This window comes from Sparus aurata, chromosome 11 (assembly GCF_900880675.1).
Source record: "Sparus aurata chromosome 11, fSpaAur1.1, whole genome shotgun sequence".
NCBI classification, from domain to species: Eukaryota; Metazoa; Chordata; class Actinopteri; order Spariformes; family Sparidae; genus Sparus; species Sparus aurata.
The window spans coordinates 27,743,686-27,762,643 of record NC_044197.1 but is presented as its reverse complement, the minus strand read 5'-3'; the positions used below and the strand labels follow the sequence as shown (position 1 = coordinate 27,762,643).

At 38.7% G+C, this 18,958-nt stretch overlaps 1 protein-coding gene across 6 annotated transcripts in view; it reads left to right on the top strand.

Moving 5' to 3' along the window:
• Nucleotides 1–18,958, top strand: part of atp11b (ATPase phospholipid transporting 11B) — a 58,798-nt gene that overhangs the window by 25,710 nt on the left and 14,130 nt on the right. For 2 of the 6 annotated variants that reach the window (XM_030434607.1, XM_030434606.1), the window contains exons 19-29: nucleotides 1,760–1,963; nucleotides 2,854–3,007; nucleotides 3,317–3,419; nucleotides 3,520–3,665; nucleotides 3,980–4,039; nucleotides 4,557–4,684; nucleotides 5,110–5,248; nucleotides 5,811–5,834; nucleotides 8,564–8,629; nucleotides 9,441–9,544; nucleotides 10,751–10,916. In XM_030434607.1, the coding sequence (XP_030290467.1) occupies nucleotides 1,760–1,963; nucleotides 2,854–3,007; nucleotides 3,317–3,419; nucleotides 3,520–3,665; nucleotides 3,980–4,039; nucleotides 4,557–4,684; nucleotides 5,110–5,248; nucleotides 5,811–5,834; nucleotides 8,564–8,629; nucleotides 9,441–9,544; nucleotides 10,751–10,916 (1,294 nt within the window). Of the gene's footprint in view, nucleotides 1–1,759; nucleotides 1,964–2,853; nucleotides 3,008–3,316; nucleotides 3,420–3,519; nucleotides 3,666–3,979; nucleotides 4,040–4,556; nucleotides 4,685–5,109; nucleotides 5,249–5,810; nucleotides 5,835–8,563; nucleotides 8,630–9,440; nucleotides 9,545–10,750; nucleotides 10,917–11,896; nucleotides 11,983–17,794; nucleotides 17,933–18,958 lie in introns of all 6 variants that reach the window. The other 4 variants (XR_003986063.1, XR_003986062.1, XM_030434610.1 and 1 more) reach the window with 4 other exon arrangements.

The window sequence follows — 18,958 nt, the reverse complement described above, 5'->3', positions numbered from 1 at the left end:
GCACTGAGTAAAGTCCATATAGTTAATGTTTGGATAAAACATATGTTTCATTTTCGCTTGGTTAGCTTTAACAACATTATCCTGTTATGGGCTACTAGATTCAGATTTTACTTCCTCCTGTGTATTTTTAGCCACTCCAGCATCAAGGATGTATAGATGGCAATGTCAGTCTGACATATGTTCATTCCGCCACCTCAGTGCAGACTGAATTGTGACAGATGGGATGGATAGTTATGAAATTTGATAGACATTCATGGTCCCCAGAGAATTAGCATGCTAACTTTGATGAACTCTTAAGTTTTCTGTCAACACCACCAGCAGGTTGCCATTTTTTTGTTTTGGAATGTCTAGACAGTTATTGGTTGATTGATGTCTAAATTAATTTGATCATCCACTGACTTCTAATCTAGCATCATTATAAGTTCAAAACTTCCATTTGTTCAGTACTTTGGTTCATGATAAAACCTGTAAAACAAATGACATTCCCATCAGTCTCCGCTGCACTTAATTTTTAGTGCTTATTAGCAAGGGCTAGAATGCTCACACGTTCAGCTAAGATGGGGAACATGGGACACATCTGGTAAACATCAGCATGGACGCATTGTCTTTGTTAGAAAATGAGCATGTTGATAGTGGCATTTAGTTTCAAGCACTGTTGTGGCTAAGCATAGCCTTACAGTGCCACTAGCTTGGCTGTAAGCTTGTCTTGTGAAATTTTGCTAGCTTTTTGACCATGCATATAAAGATGGCAGTTACTCCAAGATAGAGAGGTACAGAATTAGATAAGCCAACTCAAGATTATTATGTTCCAGTAGCTAAGTGTTGAAGCTTTATGAGTTTGAAATAAGCCATTATAAAACAGTGAGAACAAATGGCCAAAAAAAGACAGATAACACAACAGGCAGGGGAATCTCCAACAAACACACAATGTGTAGTCAGCAGAAGATAGAGACGTCACCTCACTGAACCTCTCTGGAAATGAATGTTGATATGTGTTCGCAAGCACTCACCATCTGCTACTCGTATAAGCCCCTCGCTTCTCTCACGGCGTTTATCTCTGTGCTGCCTCTCTCTTTTCTCTTTGCTCCTCTGTTTCTGTATCTGGAATGAATTCCTCCTCAGGCACACATGGTCGCAATTAGAGGATCTCCTACGTTATGAAAGACGAGACTAAAATCTCCCTGTGTTTTGAGACTAATATGAATAGCGTAATGCTGATAGGCACGGAATATTAGATCATATTCATTGTCTATTAATCTTTTTAAAAATAATAACTGGCAGAAAAAGGATAGATATTCTTACAAAAAAGATCAGTGTTGCACAATTTCAGAGGCAGTTCACCCTCCTCTCATCAGACATGGATAACAAAGACAACCATAAACACCAGGAGCTTTTAGTTTCATGTGCTGTTGTTGAGGCATTCAAATTACGACTATCTATTTGTCTACCCATAATGTATGAGCTTCAAGAAATGTGGAGTTATTGTCAAAACTTGATTTGAATTATGGACACTGTTGTTTACCAGCAAGTTTCCAGGGCCTGACCACATTACACCACATTAGGCCCACAGCATTAAGACTTCAGGCTCAAATGCCAGCTAGATTCATCACCTCACACAAACAAGTCGAAGACATCGTTTTCTTTAGTTTTATGTTAACTTGGGACTTGCCCTAATGTAGTTACACATAGGAATCATTGGAAAGTTTAAACACAGAGTACATGAGTAACATGATTACGCTATATATATTCTCTCTCCCAGACTCCAAGACAAAGTCCAGGAGACCATTGAGGCTCTGCGGCTGGCAGGGATCAAAGTATGGGTTTTGACAGGGGACAAACATGAGACAGCAGTCAGCGTCAGTCTGTCCTGTGGCCACTTCCACAGAACCATGAACATCTTGGAGCTTCTGCAGCAACGTTCAGATAACGAGTGTGCTGAGCAGCTCCGCATACTGGCCAGGAGGTGAGAGCTTTTGTGATTCCGCTTTAGTCTCTAGAATATTCACAGTGTAGATCTTAAAATCCCTCTTGGATCATTGTATATTCTGATAAACTTTGGAGTGATTTAACTATTGAATTAAGAGTTTGGCTTTAACTGGATACCAGTTGTTTTTGTCTTGTTCTTGCTGTCTGTATCAGTGTAAACTTTCTGGACCCCAACTTTAGTTCTCATCGTTTAGTTTAAAAAAATGTATTCATTCATTCATAAGATAGCTTCAAAATGCTACAATTTAATAAGAAGCAGCATAAAAATCTGAATAAGCTGACTTGGTTGGTTAAAGGTACACTATGTAGTTTTGGGGAAGAAATTTGAGTCAGTAGAGAAAGATCTTCAGTGACTGATGTTTGTATTCCTAAACAAAGTAAATCAACAAACTCTATTGTTTTTGTGACTTAATAATCTCAGTGGACAACAGATGTTTTACTTTAACTGTTTTACTTGGTTTATGTTGATGGATCCTGCCACTTTTCTAGCCTCAGACAGTGTATGGAGGGACCTTATTTTCCTCAAAGACAGTCAGTTATGGAAAAAAAATTATATTTCTAATTTTGTATTATTAAATCATTAATATTGTAAATATTACAATTTTGAGTAAGAATTGCCACACCATAAGCTACATAATGCTCCATTACATGCTTTGTTTACTTTGATGAAGGTTGTGGGCAAGCTATAGTGATAAAAGTTTTTTTTGTATATCAACATAATTAGCATTAACAAAACAAAACCTGAGGCTTTCAGAGCTCAAAAGTCGAAAAAGATTCATCTTTAAAACGCAAACTCACTATTAAAGTCCAAAATGGATCTGTGGCCAGATGGACGCAACATAAACTTTCTCTCCATTTTTTCTCCAGGATAAAGGAGGATCACGTCATACAGCACGGGTTAGTCGTGGACGGAGCCAGTCTATCCTTGGCATTGAGGGAACACGAGAAGCTCTTTATGGAAGTGTGTAAAAACTGTTCAGCTGTGCTGTGCTGTCGCATGGCCCCACTGCAGAAAGCAAAGGTACCAGGCCTCTGCTATACACACACACCAAAATGCATTACTGTTACGTTTAAAATTACTTCTTGTATGGTCTCAACATTATGTCATGGCTGTCATATTTTCCTTGTTGTCAGATGAATGGAATACGTGCATGTTTTTGTATGTTGAACAATTTCTTCCAGTAGTTGAAATTGGGATGTTATTCTATTAGAAATATTAAGTGCATACTGTATAATTGTGTTTGCACATGGTATGTTCATATGATAGAACATGAACTTACCTCAGAAAACTTACCTAAACCCCCAATGTTTTTATCACTATTATTTCCAGGTGGTTCGCCTTTTAAAAACATCTCCAGAGAAACCCATCACACTAGCTATTGGGGATGGAGCCAATGATGTCAGTATGATACAGGAAGCTCACGTGGGCATAGGTAAACACTCACCACATGTACAAAATAAGTCTAAGTCTTTAATGTATTATGCAGTGTGTCCTCCAAATGTGTGTGTATGCGTGTGTGTGTGTGTCTCCAGGTATCATGGGGAAGGAGGGTCGTCAGGCCGTGAGAAACAGTGACTATGCAATTGCCAGGTTTAAGTTCCTGGCCAAACTTCTGCTGGTCCACGGTCACTTCTACTACATTCGAATAGCTACACTTGTACAGTACTTTTTCTACAAGGTAAAACTTGGATATGATCACAAAGCTTTTATGAATTGTCATAAAAATCAAATGTACTCAGTCACCTTAATATCGGAAGGTAAATGCATTCCTTGAGCAGAATAAGTTTAAGATTACAACAGGTTGAATCAGCACTTATTATTGGGTTTTGTTTCTTTGGAAATCTCTTGGTCACACATTCAAGTATGGAAGAAATTCTAAATTATGGAAATTAGATTTGACATCAGCTGTTGACAAGACTGTGTACGACCACGCCTCCTGTCACTGTAATGTTTTTAATGTTTCCTTCCTTCACTTTTTTTTTTTTTTTCTAGAATGTGTGTTTTATCACACCCCAGTTTTTATACCAGTTCTTCTGTCTGTTTTCACAACAAGTAAGTCTCTTTATCGCTCCATCTCTCTGCTCTCTCAAAAGTCATTGTGGATGTGTTTGTTCTTTTAATGTTGCACAGCTTCTCACTGACTTAATTTCCTTTACTCGTCTTGGGGTGTAGCAGTTTGATATGTGTGAAAGTGTGACTTTGATGTCAATGATAAGTTTCAAAGGTCTCGAAGTAGAACTTTAATGTTCACGAATAAGATTTTTTACTTAATGCTTGTGTTTAATTGTAATTCACACTATTACCAGATTTAAATGTCTCACTCAAGCTGTAGTCTGTTAGTCCGGCTATTGCTTTTGACCTAGAAAAAATGCTATCAGACCTACAAATTATTTGTAAGATATTAGACTGTATACAGTGTAGAGATACAGAAGGAGGCTTTGTTTCATTTTAAGCTGTAATATGTCTTGTAATATATCTCAAATCAGTCATCAGTTTACTTCATGTAAGATGAGTAGAATTTAAGCTAATAGGTTTTTGTTAAGTGAAATGGTGTCTCTGTCCATCCTAGACTCTGTATGACAGTGTTTATCTGACACTGTACAACATCTGCTTCACCTCGCTTCCCATCCTGGTGTACAGTCTGTTTGAGCAGCTGGTCCATCCACACGTACTGCAGAATAAACCTGGCCTGTACAGGTGAGTTGACATGTTATCTGTCAGTGCACACTGTTAACTGTTTGTGGGACGCAGCTTTGGTAAGTTTTCATGTTTTTAAAAAATCTGAATGTCTTCCATAATTTCGATTACCAAAAATCAGAAAAGGTCAATTCATTTTATGTCAGGCCATATTAAACATCATCTTGCACAGTTTTTAACTGCTGCAGTTTTAGCAAATACAGCTGATTTGAATTTAATGTTACCAGGGCTCCTATGGGTCCTTATAATCCTCGAAATGTGTGAAGTTTTTGAGAACAGGCATAATTAGATATGGGTCATTGAAAGTTTTTTAAAGTCTGATAATTCTCATTCTAACAATCCAAGGGCTCTTACAGTAATTGACCATGAACCAAACTATGCTGTTTTGGACCCATTTTTACCTTAGAATTGTTTGTATCCAACAGGGACATCAGCAAGAATTCTCTGCTGTCTTTCCGGACATTCCTGTACTGGACCCTCTTGGGCTTCTGTCATGCCTTCATCTTCTTTTTCGGATCCTACATACTGATGGGAGAAGACACCACACTTATGGGCAATGGACAGGTGTGTCCTATGACTGTGTGTATGTGTGTATGATGTAATGTATGTTTGTACTCTGTAACCCGCTGAGCAGACAGTCCAAACCATTTTCATAAAATGTTGCTTTAAGTAATGAATGAATGTGTAGGTGTGTGTTTGTGTGCGTGCGTGCGTGCGTATGTGCATATGTGAGGATGTTGTTGTTATGGACGGGGCTGGTTGCCTGCTGGTCTTTTAGTCACTCCCTTACTAAACTTTTGCTCTTTTCTTACCTGTCTCCTCCTCATTCTGTCATTTTGTTTAATAGCTTTTTTAACACGGTCTGTCTGTCTCCATTACCGTATCAGCATGTATGTCATTCACTAGAGTAAGTTGTAGTTACTGCACCTTTTCTTCTTACCATGTCTGCTGTGTATCTGGTTCTTTACTAAATGTGTTCACAGCTTTATATCTTTGCCTGGCATTCTCTCTGTTTATAGTTTGGTATTTCAGAAATCACTCACTCCTTTCGCTCGCTTGTCTTTTTCTTCTCTCTTTTGTTGATTACTCTCTTTTCTTTCTGCCCTCACGCTGTGCATGTCTTCAGATCTTGCGAGCTAACAGGCAGCTGGTAAGAGTCTGCTCTACAGTTGAACGCATGTCTTCTTGGGGGGTTAATGAGAGGAATATGACAATGATTCCTCAATAGATTATTGTCTTGCTTATGATTATAAGGATAACGTATGCTGAGCTCTATAGTATATTTGCATGTTGCCTATTTTTGAATGCAAAACACAGATCTTGTTTTCCTTTTTTTAAACACTGAAATAAGATAAATGAAAGCAATCATAAAACATGCAGTGGTTCATTGAACCCTAATGATTCTGTTAAATTGTAATTGGTTTTGATTTCTCCATTTCTCAGTTTTCTCTCGAAGTTAATTGAGTGTTCTTTCCTAAATCCCATGTCTCTTGCCCGAATGCAGTATTTGTAAACTCCAATTTAATCTGTTTTCTGTTTTCCGAAAATGTAAATCCACACATGATTTAAAATTGCCTAGAAATACATGGCACGCGAGCGTAAAATTTGAACTCATCTTGTGCAGTTACATACTGAAGATTTGATTTATTTTTAACTAGTTAGAAAGCTTAGTATAGAGTCAGTTTGTACGTTGGTTATGACAAGCGTGTACTAGGCTTGCCACAGTCCTTAGTTTTACCAGGGTTATACAGTGCTTGTGTCATTGTGTTTTTTTTTTTTTTTTTAAATCAATACTTCGTCAGAAAACGGATGTACAATTACAAAATAAATGTGTGTGCTGCTCTGTGCACACAGACTAGGAGCTGAATTTCACTTACCACCTGAATACAATATGTAGAGTTGACGGACAAGATGATAGTAGTTGATTCACTCAGTGAGAGCAAAAATGCCTATTTTCTTATTTGCCAATATTTCATTTTAAATCAATTGCAAACAGGTAGAGCTGAAACGATTATTCAAGTAACTCGAATAATTCGATTACAAAAAATGATCAAAGCAAAATCTCTGCCTCGAAGCTTTGTTTACTTCCTGTTACCTGCGTTATGTGGTCTGCTTAGCTCAGGCGGTAATTTTTCCACATGGACTGTTATTGCGGACATACACCACTACGTTCAGAATTTAGTTGATGGCGGAGAGCCAAAAGCTGTCCGTAAAAGACAGAGAATGTCCAAAGTTTGGGATCATTTCACGCATAAAAAAGAAGATAACAAAGTGCAATGTGTCTACTGCAAAGCAGAACTGTAGTACCACAACAGCACGTCAACAATGATTCAACATCTGAACCGAAAGCATCCAGCTGTTAACACCAGCTCACCAAGCGTAGCTGACACAAGCTAACGAAAACATTGATGTTAGCTAATTTAACATAACTTACCATCACTAGTTAAAACATATGGTATTTGTAGAGGCTGTAGCCTGATGTCGGTATGACTAGATATCTTAACATGTTAAGATGTAGAAATTAATTTGTGTTGAATTGCTAGGGAGTAATAGCCTACACCAAATAACTCCTTTTCACACACACACACACACACACACACACACACACACACACACACACACACACACACACACACACACACACACACACTCACTCATCTCTCTCACTCTCCGTCATGCACAAGTGCACACACAAACAAACACACACCCTTACTCCCCGTGTTAGGTTACCACCACACCATACAGGCCTACTCCAGACATTATTAATATGTTATTTGGTAGTAATGGTAAATGCTGCAGATGCACAAATCTACAAAGCCAATTGCTTGGTCTGTTTAACAGGCCTGTCATTTTCATTATGCATTATTTGGTATTGTTGTTTAATAATGCAAAATTATTAATATTTTTTATTAGATTACTCGTTTAATCGATGGGATAGTCGGTAGAATACTGGATTCTAAAAATATTTTAATAGCTGCAGCCCTGCAAACAGGGAACCTGACCATGTTAGTGAGGAAAAAGGAGTTGGTTACCTCACTGAGAAGTTGGAGTCTGTTCCTTACTAAGGCTGCTCTTTGTACCATTACTCTCACAGATGGTTTAAAACTGCTCTCCAGGAACTATTTTTGAAGTCATTTTATTATGAAATATTGTATATATTTTTTGTAATATTAATAAGCAAAGAAATAATCCTCTTTAAGGTTCAGAATTTATGTCTGCTCATCTGAATGCATCTGTGGATACATCTTAGTCTTCACACTGTCGGTTTTCAGTGTTTAAATTCCAGCAGGGCCCTGAATTGGCTGGAAACAAAAGAATGCCCCCCACAGCTCACAACCTATAAATGAAGTCATTCTCATAGCGAACGATGGTAAAGCTACTGACAGTACACAGTCGGAGGGCAAGGACTCATTTTCTGCACTGAAATACCACTCAACTTGTTATTCAAGGTCAATGTAGAAGTCTCCATTGAACAGCTCGACCACAGTACTGCTCACCTTGTCCCACCTGTCCAGACTCTATTTTTTATTCAGATTTATTTATTTGATTTGACCGGTTTATAATATTTTACAGTCCTAGCAACATTATCTGTAAATATCAGATACACCAGCTGTGTCTGGTGTTTTATATCCATTATTCATTGCATGAAATGCCAACAAAATGTCATAGGTCTGTGCTTGAATAATTTGCAGCCTTGTAATAGTGCTGAGTTAGAAAGAGGGATAACTTTATTTATTAGTCCAGTCGTGACAAGAGGAAGAATAAATTGCAGAGTAGCAAAGTATAATATAAACAGGTCAGCCACATAATGATTTTGCCATATCCTTATATTGCTTGTCCATGCATGTAAAGATTTACAGGTGTATGTCTGTTTTCTAGATGTTTGGAAACTGGACGTTTGGAACGCTGGTCTTTACTGTGATGGTCATCACAGTCACATTAAAGGTAAACTACACCAAATTTTATTTTCCCACAAAAACAAAAAACAACTTTACAATTGTAACTATAGTTGCAATTGTAAAGGTTGAGGTCTTACGAGTCGGGAGCGGGAGTGTTTGAACCCCGCCCCTCAGCTCCAAAAATGAAACAGTTTTGCAGTATACAGTATTACACAATTATTACTGTTATTACTATCATGTGGCAATGACACTTAAAGAACTGATATTGTGTTCTTTGTGTTTGATCAAACGCTTTATTAGAGCTTATTAGAAATAACACAGAGTTGGCAAAATTCAGCATTTTTACAGTAGAATTTGATGCAGTAGTTAAGCAAATGTGGTATGATTGTATGATATCCATTAATTTTCTTGCAACAGTAAACTTGGAAAGCAGTCTAACCCTAACAATAATGATACTTTGTTATATTCTGATATTAATATGAATGATATTTTTCTCATACATTGGCAGTGTAATATTAGTTTGGAGTATGTTTGGGTACAGAGTAGCTTTATGCAGCTTTAAGATAATGGTTACTGTGGGTGTCGGCTCAGAGCTGTGTACCACGATTCTGTTCACAGAGACACACTTGTATTGCCACAGCCCCGATATGAATACAGTTTGTTGTGAAGTATTAGGATGATGTCAGTGTCCATTAACAGGAGAAGGTAACTTTGCACAGTTTAGGGTTGTGGCTTTTTTTTTTTGTACAGCACAGAGGCAGATTGCTGTAGATTATTGATACACTACATGCCCCTGTCTCAGTGTTTCACACCTAGCTTTATGTCCTGTGTATGTGTATGTGTGTGTGTAATGATAGCTTGCTTTAGAGACTCATTTCTGGACGTGGATGAACCATTTTGTGACGTGGGGTTCGATTGCCTTCTACTTCATTTTCTCTCTCTTCTATGGAGGCATCATCTGGTAAGAAGAGGTTTTTACAAAGTACATGTTCGTCTCAGTTTCTGTACAGGAGCCTTCTTTCACACTGAAAGAAAATGCTTTGCTGTGGTCTTAATCTTCTCAATCTAATGTCAAGGCGTAACATAACACCTAATATTCGACATTGGAGAAAGAATACTTACTCACATATACTCATGCAGCAGGTTTAAAGAGAGATTGAATTGCAGTGGCTAAACACTCTTGCAAAAGTAAAACAAAGTGAAACTTGAACTGTTAAATCATCACATTTATATTGTTCCTTCTCATCGTACTAGTCTAGAAATGCAATTGGATCTTGGACAAACCCCCAAGTTTTTATGAGTTATTTTGTCTGCATGTTGCATAAAACTTAAAATGTCTAGAAAATGTATTGGGTCACACACAATATATTACTATTTTTGCATTTAAGGATTAATGGAGCAAAATATGTCATATTCTGCGTATTATACTCTATATATTACATTTCAAACATGAGATTTGATATTGAAGTTCTTGTTTTTCTTTTTCAAAAGTATTGTTTATTTTATTTATTTCATTAATATTTTCCCCCAAATGTGTACACCAGGAAGAATAGCAGGAGAAGGGGGTGGCTAAAGGGGATCTAAATATTAAATACATTATATCCTTTCTGAACACTGAGAGGTTTAAATCGGCCCGATGCTGAGCTTTGGGATGGAATAGCCTGATTTACACCAGATTTAACAGTCCTGTCACTTGGCAGACAAATCACTTAGTCTTTGTGAGAATCAGCTTTGATTATCTGGGAGTGTGTTGGATTGATCAGATCAATTGTTACCCAGTCCCGTTCAGTCACAGGCTGGTAGAAGTCACCCTAATAAAACTGGACCTTAATTGTGGTCTAACATCTGCACAGATTATTAAATGATGTGCTTCCAAGGAATAATCAAGTCATTCAAAGAGCATGACTCCATCTGGAAGTTCAACCTGAATTTACAGTGAAGATGGCTGAGCCTGGCTCGCACCTATTTGGTTCAGTTGTGTTCCAGCACAAGGTTATTTATCTCAGTCAGTTTTCTGATATTTAATCAGATATCATTTTGTCATTATGTAATTTTTTGACAAACCAACTTGTTGATCCTTTCCATTACTGATGAAAACCATAAGAATTGTATTATTTCCCTTTTCTTCTGTACTATATAACCATTGTGTCCATTCCATTTCCTCCAGGCCATTCCTCCACACCCAGGATATGTACTTTGTATTCGTGCAGCTGCTGTCCAGCGGATCGGCCTGGTTTGCCATCATCATTATCGTCATAACTTGCCTCTTTCCTGATGTGGTGAAGAAGGTCTTCTATAGACACCTGCTGCCCACCAGCACACAGAAGAGTCAGGTAACATGGGAGGAAGGGAGAGAAGACCTCTACAGGTTTTTTTGATGGGAACGTTGGTACAGAAGTTGAGCCATTTGTTTAACGCGGATTAAAAAATTTTTTTTGTATGAAGTACAGCCTCTCAGAGGTTCCCAAGGGTTTCAACTGCACCCTGCTGGCCTGACTTCAAGTCACAGTGTACAGTCACCGCAGTTTTTCACGGCTGTTTGTGATTGAGCTTTTATCAGATTTACATGGATTGAGAAAAGAGCAGAGGAGCACAATCGCTTATTGAGTGAATATTTGGCTATGAGTAGCCATCTACTCCTCACAGGAGTCTTGCCATATCACGATGCTTTATGGTACCTCCACCTCCTGTCTGAATGCAGCATTAGATTTATTACTTAATCCTACTTGTATCACAAAACGGAAATTATATTTCCTGAAATGTGACAAGAGCCTGGAGGGAGAAAACAAACTAGAATGTCACAGTAACTCAAATTCTAGACAGGGAGAGAAAATGTTCTGTGTGCCACGTTGTTTAAATAGTTAATTATTTTCTCAGCCTATGTGGTCCTGAGTTACCCACTTCTTTGCAGGGACAGCATGGTGTTCAGTTGCACATACACACACCGCATGACCTCTTTTGATCCCACACACATACACAAACACACAGTGTGCATGGTCACCTCTCAGCAGTGTTCTGCTGTTACTGTATTGATTCATCCAGCTGGAGACTGTTCATGTTTATACGTCACTCCTTTCAAAACTCTTCTCTTGTTTTTACAGAAAAAAAGGAACTGCTTTCTCCAATCCTATGTGGTGTTTGTTTTCTTTCTGCTCTAACCTTTGCCCCGTTTTGTCTTTGTCAGTATGTATGTGTTGTTCTGAAAGTGGGTCCAGTATGAACTATGTGTTTAAATGAGTGTTTGTATGAAAGCTTGATATCTAACCTCTGTGTGTGTTCTTCCTCCTATCCTCTCTGTGTTCTTCTGGTGTAGATGTATTCCAACCGTGTGGCAATAGGTGATGACTTCATCGCTCTGCAGCCTCTGTCCAGAGCCAAGAGCCAGCTGGGCAAAATTAGGTAGAGGAGTTGATACTGGTTCAGCCCTGGGCTCAAAATACATTTAAAATCAATTCAAATAGAATAAGTATCCCAGGAGTGCTGTTTTCAAAAGCAATATTTCTACAGTTTTTGGGATGCATCTGTTTATTTGGGAATAGTAAGCCTTCCATACTGGCGGTTTCTCTTTCCCTGCATTAATGCTGCTCCTTCTAAATTTAGTTTTACTTCTATGTGTTTAGAAAATATCAAATACTGTCATATTTTTATGAACCACCACAGGTCCTGATTTTCTTTCTCCTGTATAATTTCTAACCTCTTTCTCAGGATACAGATATAAATTCCAACATTTTGCAAAAGTCTTAAATTGCTTTTAAATCAGTCACTCGCTGAAGTTATATGAGGTCAAAATGGATGATAATCAGTCTTGTTTCTTTCATTGCATGTTCACATTTATAGCTAGAGACACTCACTGACACTGACTGAGCTACCACTTGCTTATGTACGCTTAATTATAGATAACAGATGCATAAGTTACGTTGCTGGGATGAAATCTAGTTTGGACAGCCTCTAAAAAAACAGAAATATTGCTTCTTGAAACAAGTGCTCTTGTTTATGATCATACATATAATACTGAGATGTTCGTTCTCCCAGGTCTGGACATTATTTAGTCAAGCTGAGGCCTGGTCCTAACACTGGCAGTACACTGAGAGCAGAGATGTGTGCTGTTATTGTTGGAGCAGTTTCTCTTGTGTTGTGTCTGTGACTGCATGCCCTGGACTAGCCAATCAGCATTCTCTGCGATTGGGAAAGGGGAAATTTAAACATATTGTCAAGCAAAATAATATGATATCAACCATTTCAGTCGCTGCATGTGTTGCAGTTTAGCGAGAGGCTGACTTAATGTGTTCTGAGACCTCCACCCCTCCTGCCTGTTACAGCATGGTACTGTCATCACTTCCCCACTGCATGAACTTACAGATGAGCGAATGAATGAATGTGAAGTCACCTGGGTATCCTCAATGAATTCATTTGTATTCCTCCTCAGCACATAATCTCATAGCAACATTATCATATAGGGAGCCTATCTGCAGTCCTAAGTCATTATTTATGAGGCACCGTTCTGACTGTGTAGACCTGAATCATAGCACCTGGTCAGATCCGCCTCCTGAGATCAGCTAGTGGTCCTACAACCACAGTCTGGCATGCCACGCTCATGTTAAAATGACACATCACACAGTTGCATGGTGCAGCCCATCAAACCACCCCTTCTACTTTTAGCATGGTCTATCCTTTTGACATAGGTCCAGCCAAACACCCTCACACTGGATTCACAACTTGAGACAACTTCCTTACCTCAGAGTTGTACTCCTGCATGGTTTTAACAGACCCACAGAACAAGACCGACACCACAGCTGCATGACAGACTCTTGGACTGTTTTGGGCTGCCTTGTACAGCAGCATGATGCTGTCCACTCAGATGCATGACAGACTTTGTTACTGATGACTTGAAGATCGTGTGTTATCATAGCAGATCACTTTTAATTGCCTGCGAGGGAAATCCTAACAATAGTGTGAGCTCTCCAGGAAGACCAAAGGACATAAATAATTATTTATCTTGGGTAGCTCTGTCTGGACTAGTGAACAGAAGAAAAGTTGTTAAAGTTCCCATGAAATAGCTATCAGACTGCTAATTGTTCCCGCATAATTACGTTTTTCTTATAAAAAAAGGCAGTTAGATTGGATCTTGTCGCTGATTGATTAGTGTTTACAATAGCCAATTGCACTAATGGGTCTTTATATCTGTACAACAAACCAAGCTAACTAGCCAATGGCATATACAATTACCAGCAGTTAGAGTTAACTTAAGCAACAAGTTAAAGCTTGTCTAGTCCACTAGTTAACTCCGTAAATCATCGAAGGCAAAAACAGGTAAATTTAATCTATAAGATTAGATCCAGTTTGACTCAAAATAAGTTATAAAGTGGTGTTTTTGTACAGTAATCAGTGAGGCCCATCTCCCAGAAACATTCGCACTCAGGCTAAATCATTCGAATTCTGGAAAGCACTTAATAGGACGCAAAATTAGTACACAACTCTGAATGTAGAATGAGTTGTCAACATTATATATAATTTTCCAGGAAATGACAAACTGTAAAATACCATTAAGACTACCAACCAAATAATCAGTATGATATATATGATATGTGATAAAAATAAATGCCCTAAATGTAAATGTCAATATAACTTAAACATGTAGTTTGATATCATGGGAATTATTTCATCCTTATTTTGTGTATGGTTAAGAGGTGCAACGATTAGTCAACTAATCACTTAGGAGATACAGAATTTGCAAAGCAAGTATAATGATGACCAAATAATGATTTAAATATGATCAGATTTACGAATCCTGATTTGATGCTTTACTTTGACTTATAAAAAGTAAGTTGGTATCTATGGGCATTGGGCTCAGGGATATAATGATAGGCAATTTTCACTTTCTTCTGACATTTTATAGACCAAACATTTAATTGATAAAATGAAAGGCAGATTAAGTGATAATGAAAAAAACTCTTAGTTGTGACACTAGATTTTTGGTGTCTTTTCAAGAATAATTTCTGCATGCATATCGTCATTGTTTAAGGAAACAGCATGTTAAATCTCATGATGTAGCACTTCTAGTAAATGCTAAAAATAACAGCCTATATTTTATGTTCATACTTATTTACATTATGCTTAGCTGCCAATATCTACATGTTGCTAAAACTAATGAAATCTAATACAGCAGTTCTCCTGTAAATCCAACATCCACAGAGATTTCTGAAAGATGTTGACTGGACATAAAGGTCTTTTTGGAGGCTGAGGTTTGTGGTGATCTTGAACTGTGCTGCATTACACTGGGAGGTGTTTCGAGTATATTGTCGCCCAACAACTCAATGTCATCTAAAATGGAACATTAGATACATAGGTATTAGTGCTGTGACGATACACGTATCGAAACTGAAATCGCGACACTCAGATCCACGAACTCGTCTCGCGGTGTGAGAAGGCAGAATCACGACACAACTTCCAATCCAGATCCAGCTATAATAAGTAGAGAAGTAGCCCCTTTCAGACAGAGACGCCGCATTAACACCACAGCGGTGGTTCACTAATTCTCCGCCGTTGGTCATTCACACATCGCAAAGCACCGCTGGAGTATAGACGAACCGCTGAGTAATTCACACAGAAAGCCGGCGCTGTGGCTCATAAAGAGATGTGACGGTACACATGTGTGTGTTTTCAAGGTGATTCCCCGGTGTCCTCCTGTCAATCTAAATCCGCGGATAACTTATAATCATATGAATGCTGTTATAGTGTGTCGTGATTGAGATCCTGATCCACCAAACATCCTGGATGTGACGAAGTTACGTTTTTCTAAATTACATAATTACATAATCGCCATCAGTAAGCAGGTCGCTGTCTGACTTTGTCACTCGCGAGGACGGATGCTATTTTCTGGGGGAAAGTTCACTGACGTCTCGGTCAGGAGGGCTGAACGTCGCTGAGATTTTTCTTTCATCATAAACACTTGGGCAGAAATGTGAAGAGGAGTCTGTAGGCCTTGCGGGAGGACGGTCGCTTGTCCAGGTACAGCTGCGGTATTTTTTTCCTCGTTGCCAAAGAGAGTTACAGTTACTATGTTACCTTAGTTTGGTTCTATAACGTTGCTTTGTGGGACATTTCTTTTTATTAAGTTGAGTCAGGGACCTGTGCAGTAAACAGACCATCCGATAGACACGCCCTCCATACATGCAGCTGGCTCATCCATTTACACTGGTTCAGTTTGCCAGCACTGTGCCTCTGATACTATCAGATGAGTATCATTTACAGAAGTTATTGAAATGTTATAAAAATAAAATGTTTAATTACAAAAAACCAAGGTTTGTGTAAAGCCATGGGTCAAAAATCGTGATACAAACTGAATCGTGAGTTTGGTGTATCATTACAGCTCTAATAGGTATGAATAAGAGCACTAGTTCTAGCTAAGTGTTTCCAAAAAAAAGTGGTAACTGAGTGTACATCCCAAGTCACTAACAATATAAGTGATGCCGGTCCCATCCCACAAACTCAATGAGCAGAAACAAACTGTAGACTGACTGATCATAAGAGCTGTGCATAATGACAAGAGAGGGTACAAAGCACATTATGCAAAACGGATCCTATTTCCTCAGCTTGAGTAATTTGTTTGTTGAATCGGTAGAACTACACCAGATGCTCTTACTCGGTCTCAAAATCAAAGCCTATGTTCATGTGCAGTTTATTCAGTTGCGCTGAAAGATTTCCAGTATTTCTCTGAGCCTTTTTTTTTCCTAATTAGATTAGAGGGAAGTAATCACAAAAGTACCCAGGGGGTTTTCCAGGGTTTTCGTTGTTTGCCTACTCTGTAGCTCTGATAGATTCAGCAGCAGGTTAATTGGGTTGGATACTAATAGATTTGCGCTTATCTGCTTTAGAAGGATCATTTCCCTCAAGACATCTTTCTTGTGCCTGCAGCTTCTTTTTGCTAATTTCTTGTTCAGTTTTACAGCTCTTTCCTCAGCTTGCTGGTCTTCTCACCAGTGTGTTGAATTGTCTTTGCTTTTGTGAAAAATCAAAGCCATTCTGCAGTGACCTCATCACTCCAATCAACTTTCCTGAAGAACCTCTTCTCAAGCAGTGAAATATGTTTAGCTCCCAGTCCCTATCAAAATGAGGTTCAGATCTGTTGCGGGGGAATTAGACCCAGGTTGGTGTCTTGTTTGAAAAAGCAGGAGGCAGCTGCGGATGTTGAAGTTTGTTGGTGAGGTCACTTGTGAAGGGGCTCTAAAAAGAGACCAGCATTTATTTGGTCTATCTGTACTGTATGTAGACATGTATTAGAGCACACTGTAGGGTGAGAGTCAGAAATGTATTTTACTGCCTTGACTGACTTGCTGACTGACTGACTGCTTGCTTATTAACTGACTGATGATTCTGCTGGTTGGTAAATAAGCAACACTGAAAAAAAATATCAACTGCAGTCTTAGTCTTGTATTGAGTCTATGGATTTACAAAACCAAATATTAAAAATTCCAATACTTTGAGATGATTTCAGAACTCACGCGAAGAAAGACCACCTCAAAAATTATATTTTATTGTAATCAAATATTATTTTTGATGCTCTCCTGGCGATCAAGAAATTATTGTCTTGGTGTGGCTGGTTCAGAATTTTACTAATTATCAGAATCTGGCTATGTTTTTTTGTTATTTGTTTTTCTTGGTCAGATTGCACATTGAATTCATTCAGTTTGCCTCTGACATCAAACAATGATAAAGTATTAATAATCTCTGAAAGTAACTAATGCAGTGGAGTAAATGCAAATTTGATGAATGGAAAGTACCTCAAAATTGTACTTACATGTAAGTATAGTACTTGAGTAAATTGTATTTAATTACATTCCAGCACTGGTTTGACACTTTGACGCAAAATTCTTATTTTTACTGCAAACACATAGCAGTTCCAAATATTGCTTATTAGTCTCCTTGATTTCTAATAATCTGTATCAGTCCACCCCGTCTAGTGCCTTTTCAGAAAATTGCCCAAATGGTGGAAAAGTGAAGCTGAGTCATCTCACTTTGTATTTTCAAGAATTTAAAGACTTAGTGACAAAATGACTCCAGCGGATATTTTTTTGCGGTGCGATTGGTTAGTAAACAGGCTGGCTTTACTGGTTATGTTGCTACTGTTATGTTGATGTCTGACTTACCAGCCACTACCTACTACCTGTTTGACTAGCCAGTGGTTTCACTGTAAGCATCTTGTGTCCTCCAGATGGAAGAGGGTGAGGGTTCAGTCGGCCCAGAATATGACCCTGTTAAAGCCCAGCGGAGCCCAGGGGAGGACAATTGGCACCTGCTAGCTGCTTATCCTCCCCCTGCTGCCCCCCGGCCCAGACCCCTGCTCCCCTAGGTAGTACCATACTTCACTCCCATTGTCCCCTTCGTACTGTCACTGCCCGAGCATTATGGACCAGTCAACCCTGTACTCCCTAACATTTGCAGTAAACCACCTTATGTTTGGTTAAGAATACCTGCACCATTGGTCATTCACCCATGACTGAATGCCAAAGCTGCACTGCCCTTTTATTTCATTTGTGAAAGAGCTATTCGTGTACGTCTCTTTGCTGGCCGCGCTCTTATATGAATGACCCCGTCCCTTCCGTAACTCCATCCATTCCATCCCTTCCACAAAAAAATTCATCCTCCCTACATTGATATGAGTGGCCTTGTCCTCCTTTACCAACCATGATTGTCCCCATCCCCACCTATTCCTGTCTCAATTCACTGTTATTGATCCGATCTGGGTTCTGGTTTTTAGAGCGAGAGAATGCTGTTGGCATGCTGACTTCACTGTCTTTTGCTATATTTTTATTCAACCATCTAACCCCACCGTACTCAAAAATAGTACTTCATTTTGAAGCCTGAAAAATATGTCATTGTTTGCTTTTGAGTATTTATCATTTTATCTAATCTTTTTGGTGATTTTTAAGTTCTTTTGTTGTTTAATTTAAGAGTTTAAGTTTTGTTTCTCCACATACAGAGTGGGCTTTCTGACTATAAAGATAAGATCATTGTGTCTTGCTTAAGACCCTCTGCTGTTTCAGTTGTGTAACCCTCGTGATGTGCTCAATAAAAGAACAGCGAATATGAACTTCAGCTGAACTCTAATATAGTAAGTCGGTCAGGGGATGATGTCACCCATATAGCTGTCACTGAGGCCTTGGTCATTTTATGACAAAACCTTCAATTCAGGCAGTATTTTCTCGGAAAACCACAGTTTACAAGAGAACAATAAATCATAAGGTTTGACCTGGTTTTACTCCGGGCAGCGTATTGCTGCCGCTTCTCCAGAACTTAACAAAATATGTGCACCACACAGTTCCTCAGGAACAGTGCAAAAGGTGAAATGGACACTTCTGTTGAAGTAGAGAACACA